The following is an 8,304-nucleotide window of genomic DNA, read 5'->3' as shown; positions in this document are numbered from 1 at the left end:
ACAGTACCACATATATACAATAAAATGGGTTATGGCAGAACTTGATCTAGAAAATAAATGCTATATTTCCTCATTACAACAACACATTCTGATTAATCTTCACTTCTGAAAATTCTCAGTAAACAGTTGATTATGGTGAAGTCTACTGTTGTGAATATTCTTTGATTTTTTTCAGTATTACTTTTGAAGGCCTTTACATATATATGTATAAAATTTAGAAGTTAGTGCCTTGAAAGTAACCACAACAAATATGAGAACTACAAGGATATAAGTAGCAATTCAATGTAAAAAGAATTAATATAGCAAAATGAATGAATAAATAAAATTTTATTTTCTGAAGTGGGTTGCCAAACTCATTTGACATTTGTTAGAGGCTCCTAATGTTATTATCGTTATACATCTTTTTTTTGACTATTATATATCTCATCTAATGGTTAATATTATGTTTATATGAGGACACAATGGCTCTGAGGTTGTATGTATCGGCACTCAACAGCTGTGTAAACAGAAACAAGTTGCATTTCATGTAGGTAACAGAGAGGATACAAACCCAGGCCTTCAATTCCAAAGTCTCTTATCTAAATCACAGTTCTACTCTTTGCTAATTACATTCATCTCTAGAGTTCATATTTACTATCTATGCTAGAGCCAGAGCTGAAATAGACTGAAAAATCTGCAGTTGACAACACATTGAAGTATATACAAAATCACAAGTAAGAAATGTACTCCACACTAAAGACAGCAGGTTTTATAGTTTAGCAACAGGCTTGATAGTTCTAGAAAATGATTGCTAGAAGTCTTCCTCAGTGATCTGAACTTTTAGAATTAATACCCCTGAAATGTATGAGAACATTTACAGCATCAAATTGTTTTGCACTTTTTCACCACAAATTTTTGACAAGACTTTTTAGATGAAAATCCTCTATGTTGTACCCTGTGTCTGAGTTCTTGTTCCTGTTTCCATGGTTTCCTGGGATGTTTAGTCCAAGGACTAGACTAGATCAAAAACCCTAATGAGCCAGTTTGCTTTTTGTTGCTTCTTGTCACATCTTCACACACACACAGACAGTCTCTGCGTGCCTCTCAAAGCTTCACTAATTAAAGAAAAAGTTGATAGTTCTATTGATAAGTATAAAAGGTAATATCCACTTTTTATTTTAATGTCCTAAGTAAATTAATAATTAATTTTTGAATTCAAAGGTTAATTATATCACATTCTAGATGTTTGTCCTTAATAAATCAGTCAAGCAAAGCAGTTTTAGTATAATAACAAAGATGGTCCTTGACCCCTGAACCCCATGGTGAGAACCTTTCATAAACTTTGGGAAAGGATATTGATAAAGATGGATTGAAGAAGGGAATGGCAGTGATGATATCTTACATGTTTACAATATTAACATGTTTGTAAGACAGTTTTATATATATACTCTAATCTGATTCTTATAACACATAGTCTCTAACCATTGTAATATACCATTTTTTAATTTGTACTTATAAATAAGAAAACTGAGTGAAAGGGCTATTAAAAATATTTCTCAAGGTCCCACTCCTCTTGTGACAAAGCCATAGTATGAATCTAAGCTTTTAGTTCAGGAAATCATATTGCATCAAATAATTACATTTTCCTTATATTTGAGTTCTCTGTCCCCACACTCAAACAATATTAGCACCGACACCAACACCACTAATAATGAGGCAAATATAGGAATGATGGGGATTCAAATCCAGACTGGATGATTTTTAAATCTATGCTTCTTCTAATTCCAATTGTAACTATTCTGAGTAAAGCAACCTTAATTAGAACATTTTTGTCAGTTCTCTTATTTGAACTAGTATATCTTTACAATCAAAATGATTTTAATATAATAATTATATCTTAATTTAACCTTCAAATAGCATTAGTGTGTATAGGAAAAACACTGTGATATTTATTCATTTTTGTTTCAGGGACTTCCAGTGCTCTCTGTGGTGGCAAAAGACATATAAGTTTTTATACCAAGAATATGTCTGTGGCATTTGCTTAGAGATGGGTGATCTGAGCTCATGCTTATAGCTTTCCCCTTCTCTCAAAAACTTCAATGAAAATAATCAGTGGTATAGAAAAACAGAGAAAGCAAACTATAAAACTATAAGATTCTAGGACAATTTTATCATCCACAAGCCAGAAGCTTTTCAGAATTTCTGCAAGATATAAAGAAGGAGAAGCTGGATTTAGGGAAGGGCCAAACAATTCATTGTTCACAATGTGTAAAATAAGAGCCCAGAGGGAAAACAAAGGGACAAAACTGTTAAAGGAGTTTCATTGCCAACTGCTAGCTTTAGAAGCAAAGGGTGAAATTGTAAGGAAGATGTTGGACAATCAGCTGCGGCTAGATCTAGATACTGAATGTATTTCCCATAAATTCACTAGGTTTGTGCATTCACACATAGTTAAAATACCTGTGGTCATTTCACGTAACTAACTGTTGCAGGGTGGGTTCCTCTGGAAGCAGATTCAGGAACAGAGCTTAATATTTAGGATCTTTATTATGAAATGCCCTTGGAAAGGAGGAAAAGAACAACAGTGTAGCATTGGGAGAAGTTAAGTTGTTATGAAGGTCCAGTTATAGGTTTGGCCAACTCAGTGGGAAGGCCTGGATATAAATTGTCCTTCTGAGTTGTCCTGAAGTGAGCCAAAATGTCCAGGACTTTATGACCTTACATCAATTGGTCACTGCATGTGGATCATCCTGGGAAGGGTTGTGACTTTGGACAATGTGGCTTTCTACAATTAAGTCACTTCCTGAATGAGCTGATACATGAAGGCTGCTTTCTGACAATACCCCCAACAAGCAGGCTACAGGTCCTTCCTTGAAGTGAGACTTGGGAGCACATCAAAGTGTTCACCACACTTACGCAAGAACAAAAATAACACCAGTTTCTGATGAGAATAGTTATGCTGGGTAGAGAAGGAAACATAGAGCCAGACATGAATTACAAAGAAGAGAAACTGGTCCACAGATAAGACTGTCTGCCGCAGTTGCCTTCATCTACAGTTCTACTGAACTCTGCTGATAGAAGCAATAGGACTTCAGTGCTAGAAAAATAACACTTCAGAAGAGCTAAGCTTTTCCCTTCTTTTTTACATGACTGTGAAATTAGAATAGAGAGTTACACATATGTAGAATTCCGCTTAGCTTCCAAACTATGATAGTCTATAGACTATCATATTGAGAGACAATCAAAGAGAAAAAATAGCACAAGTCATATAAAGAGATTTAGTAATTCTAAAGAGAAAATATCTGGGGAAGAAAAGCAAATATATTTCAAAGCAATAGATTTGCTGGAAGGACCACTAGAAAACTGTCATTCTCAGGGAGATTTGAGAAGACTTTGGATTTATTAACTTCAGAAAGAGTAAGATTGGAAATATGTGCTCTGATATGAAAATATGATTGGAAGAATTTTAAACATGAAATAATGCAAATAATGTGCAGCAAATAAAATGTGTAGAAAACCAATTTATGGCCTTGAAAAGAATGTCTAAACATATTAATTCCAGCAAGAAAGACTGGCAACATTAATAGGAAATGATAAAGATAACAGGCAGAGAGTAAAAAGCTAGGAAAGATGCCATATTCATGGAATAGAAAGTCCAAAAGTAAAGAGCAGAGAAATTGACAAAGAGTAGTAAAAACAAACAAAAACAGTCTTTGAACATGAGAAAGCCTTGTGGTTTTTATTTTTCCCCTCATCTATATTTTATAATGTGATATAGTACATTTGTATTAATTTCATGACAAAAGCAGTAAATGATATAGAGAAGAATATTTCAAAGAATCGAAACCTTAGTTGTCATCAGAGTTTTTCTCATAAAATGTGCATGTGTCCTTGGGTAAGAGAAGATAATATCCTGAGAGCATTGCTTATGCATTCTTGCAGTCTTATTACTGTGTTTCAAAGACTCTCCTTCTGCCAAGAAAATTTAAGACCAAAGATTTTCAAATCCCATCACCTTTAATCTACAGTCCTCCATCTGCTTGAAGTGTGTAAACAATATTAAAAATGTGGCCTTGGGGCTTCCCTGGTGGTGCAGTGGTTGAGAATCTGCCTGCCAAAGCAGGGGACATGGGTTCGAGCCCTGGTCTGGGAAGATCCCACATGCCACGGAGCAACTGGGCCCGTGAGCCACAATTACTGAGCCTGCACTTCTGGAGCCTGTGCTCCACAACAGGAGAGGCTGCGACAGTGAGAGGCCCACGCACCGCAATGAAGAGTGGCCCCCACTCGCCGCAACTAGAGAAAGCCCTCACGCAGAAACGAAGACCCAACACAGCCAAAAATAATAAATAAATAAATAAATAGAAATTAGAGAGAGGAAAAAAAAATGTGGCCTTTTAAAATCTATATTCAGACCTTCTTAGTTGATGGTATATATTTAACCTCCTGTTTCAGTGTATATTTACTTATTTAGTTTTGGACCCTACTTTTAACCTTTAAGCACTACATAATTGGGCACCTTTATCCCTACAAATATAAGATCCTGTTCTCCATATTATTCTGCAACAATTAAGAATCTAAGGACTGGCAACAGAATTACAATAGTAAAGGGTTTCATGTCTAATTTTAATGAGGATATAAACACAAACTCTTATAATACTTTGTATTTTCAACAAACAATTTCAACTCCAGCTTAAAAAGTGTTTCAGGATCAAGAGTGCTTACATCTGCTTGTGGGCAGAGCACAGCATAGATGCTAGAGACATGCTGCCATGTTTATCCTCTTTTAACCTTAGAACTGAAAAGTCAAACTAAGCTGAGATGCTGAACTATAAGGACTTCTATGAAACAAAGGGCCCTGTTCCAACTCAGGGTCATTGAGAATTAGGAATGGAAGACCCTCAAGTTTTAGACTAGGTTAACAACAATTGAAACTTTCTTTTACCATTGCTGTCATGTTTTCCTTTAGTTCCTTTAAAAGCCAGAGATTTCTATGAGGTAGAACACAGAGATTCTAGAAAATAAAATACGTTTCACTAATATTTTGTAATTTCACCTTAAAGGACACTTTCTATTTTAGAGTGGAACCAATTCAAATTTCCAAGCATTAAATCAGTCCTAAATAACTTCCTTTATCCAGTTAAGCCACTTATTCAGACAGTATAAAAAATTAAGAATCTTTCCTCTTTCACACATTCTTCTCCTTTCTTGACAAAGATTACTTGAGCAATACCTTATTCCATACAGAAAAAATAGAAGGAGGCAGTTTATCTGACAAACTAATTGAAATTAATTTAATAATAAAAGTAGTCATTAGATGACAGTATCTGATTTCATAATAATTAATAAAATTTTCAATTTAAAAAACTATACAACTTTTCCAGAGAATAAAAAGACTACTGCATTAATGTAAGGATGGGTGAACTTAAACGTATTATTTTCTACACATATATTTCTTTTCCACCATATCTTTAAGCATACAAAGTTCAAAGGAATGGTTTCAATGTTGTTGGTTTCTATATTTACACCTGCTGTTTATTGCCAATAAAATATGATACTTTGCTATCCTATACTCAGGGAAGACTCCTGCAAGAAGGATTTCCCATCCCAGATGACAAGAGTCACAAGTACTGTATATCAAATCTAATGGCCCAGCTCAGACAATAAAACATATGTCCTGGGAGCACATTTAATTAAGACAGGAACTGTTAGTGTGCAAGAGAGCAGAGCAAAATTAATGGCACAGTGTTTCTATGTGGACTCTGAGTGGTTTGTTTTCATGTGATTAGAAAAATCTGTCACGTACATTATATCATCACCTTTTTATCCTGTTACCAGGACTCTTAATTTGGGTTTGCTTTCTCACTCAGACAACTTTTTCTTCCCTGGCTTCAGCACTTTCCCATCTACCATTAAACTTCTTTTTATTTTCCCCAAATTTCATCTAGTCATTCTGTTGTACTGTTGCAAACATTACTTAAAAGTTATTTGCAAGCACTGATGTCTTCAGTTAAAGCTCTCCCTTAAACTCAACTGAGAATATTCAAAAAAATAAATAGAAATTAAAAAAAAGAACATTGATATGAATTGGATAATTTGTAAGGAGGCATACACAAGAATGTGCCAACTGTGTAAATAAAATGGAAATACTAATCTAATTATGGATAGAATAGTTTTTTTTACCTTTAAAATTTTGTTTAAACTTTGAGGGCTTCTAAATGGAAGATTTCCCCTAATTTATATAGTACTTTGCATTCAATATAAATGATTTTTATTAGCCATTTTTAGAAAATGGTTAACATGCTTTGGCACCAACTCTATGGCTCCACCTCTTGGCATGCAACCACTTACTTTATAGAATCTACCTTCCTTTCTAACTTGTACCTCATGAACATGTGCAATCAGCTGTTCCTTGGGTTGCTATTGATTTCAGCCTGGCAAATGCATCCTGAGAATGGCTTGGCCTTGGCGGTCTTGCAAAATGAAAATTATTTGGCATACCTTGAAATGATGGTGGAAAATGAATAGGGAAATAAATATGTGTGACTTTTATTTAAATTGCTACACTAAGAATGTGAGGAATTTAACCTCTCCACATCTTATTTTTCTTCTTTTTTTAAAAAAACAACATATACATCTAGTTGTCAATGCCCAAAACACACATTAGTCAACTTACTTTTGTAAATGGTAATTCTGTTGCATTTGAATAATGGAAATGAAGTGAAAGGTCAACTAGTTGCAGTGCTGTAACATAGGAATCAGGCACCTAGAAAGACAAACAGGTGACAGGAGAGGAGAGAAGGGTTGGTTTGGAACTAGAAAAAAGGTAAAGAAAAATCACCTGCAATTGATGGTTCAAAACTCAGTTTTGAGTACACAGTTGCAGCAATTCACAAGCTGTTAGTGAACTCGCATCAAGGATTTTCTACGGTCAAAATCCAATGAGGAAACAAAGGGTAGGAAGTAAAGTGTAGCAGTCTTACAGCAGATATTCCTAATGCAATCATCTCTCAGTATCCCCAGGGAACTGGCTCCAGGACAAACACCCCCTGACAAAAATACAGAGGATGTTGAAATCCCTCCCTTCAGTCCTCGGGTTCCCCGGGTTTCAGCTTCTGGGGATTCAACCAACTGCAGATCATGAACATAGTACAAGCTGAATTAATGTACTTAGTTAATTAATGTACAAATTAACTGGTAATAAATACAAATTTTCAACCTCATTTAGAGAAAAAAAATAGTCCCAAAGGACGCATTGTTTGTCTTTATCACGTCAATAATGTATGTAAGTGAGGCTATATGGCCTCCCTGGCAAATCCAAGGAGAGAGAGCTCTATCAAGCAGGAGGGGGAGTGAGGCAGAAAATGATTGGTGTGACTGCTTGGGAGTCCAAGTTCAGTGAGGTGTGAGACTCTGGAAGGTAGGTTCTCAGGGCTCACCAATGAGGCAGGCAGCCCCTAATGAGTGCCTGTCCACAGAGTCACATTCAGAAGTTCTCACATTCTTTCTCCTTTAAAGTTTCCTAGAAGCATGGTACATTAGAAATCAATCTCCTTAATGAAAATTCAGACAGGTTTTTATGCCTCTGGACAACATGGTTTTCACATTTTTCACAGATCAGATATATTCTGTAAGTATGTATCTGCAAGAATCCACAATAGAACACACACTCTTTCTTTACATGAAGAGACCCTGTGAGCCTCTGGCTCTTCTTTAATAGACCAGGGAATCTGTGAAGTTAATGAAAGATCTAGATGAATGCTATTCAATAAAAATACAATGGGAGAGATACATGTGAGCCACATATGGAATTTTAAATTTTCCAGTAGCCACATTGAACAAATTTTTTAAAAATTAAAACCATATTTTACTACAGTAAAAATAATTGAGATATTTTACATTTTTTTCATATTAAATTTGTGAACTCCAGTGTGTATTTTTTCCCTTACAGCACATCTCAATTCACACTGGCTGTATTTCAAATGTTCACTACCTTTGTGTCTAGGGGCTACAGTACTTACTAATACAACTCTTGATTCTAGACTCAGAAAAACATGGTGTGAAAAACATGTCAGTTTACCCTTGACAACGTCAGGGAGCGGGGCCATTAGGGGCACTGACCCCCTGCACAGTCAAAAATCATGTATAATTTATAGTTGGCCCTCTGTTTAGGAGGTTCCTCAGTATCTGCAGATTCAAGCAACCATGGATCATGTAGTATTGCAGTACGTATTTAGTGAAAAAAATCTACCTGTAAGTGGACCCATGCAGTGCAGTTCAAACTAGTGTTACTCTAGGTTCAACTAGACACCTATATACATACAT

The 8,304-nt window shown here is 35.4% G+C and overlaps 1 protein-coding gene across 1 annotated transcript in view; it reads right to left on the bottom strand.

Annotated features, from left to right (window-relative positions):
* Nucleotides 1–2,402: 2,402 nt before the first annotated feature.
* Nucleotides 2,403–8,304, bottom strand: part of LRRTM4 (leucine rich repeat transmembrane neuronal 4) — a 428,974-nt gene continuing 423,072 nt past the window's right edge. The window contains exon 3 of the mRNA XM_082356989.1: nt 2,403–6,745. Coding sequence (XP_082213115.1) covers nt 6,647–6,745 — 99 coding nt within the window. The 3' untranslated portion in view covers nt 2,403–6,646. The remainder of the gene's footprint in view (nt 6,746–8,304) is intronic.

The sequence above is a fragment of the Balaenoptera borealis genome, assembly GCF_965194805.1.
Source record: "Balaenoptera borealis genome assembly, chromosome: 15".
NCBI lineage: Eukaryota > Metazoa > Chordata > Mammalia > Artiodactyla > Balaenopteridae > Balaenoptera > Balaenoptera borealis.
Note: the sequence above shows the minus strand (reverse complement) of the source record. Positions and strands in the feature narration are given on the sequence as shown.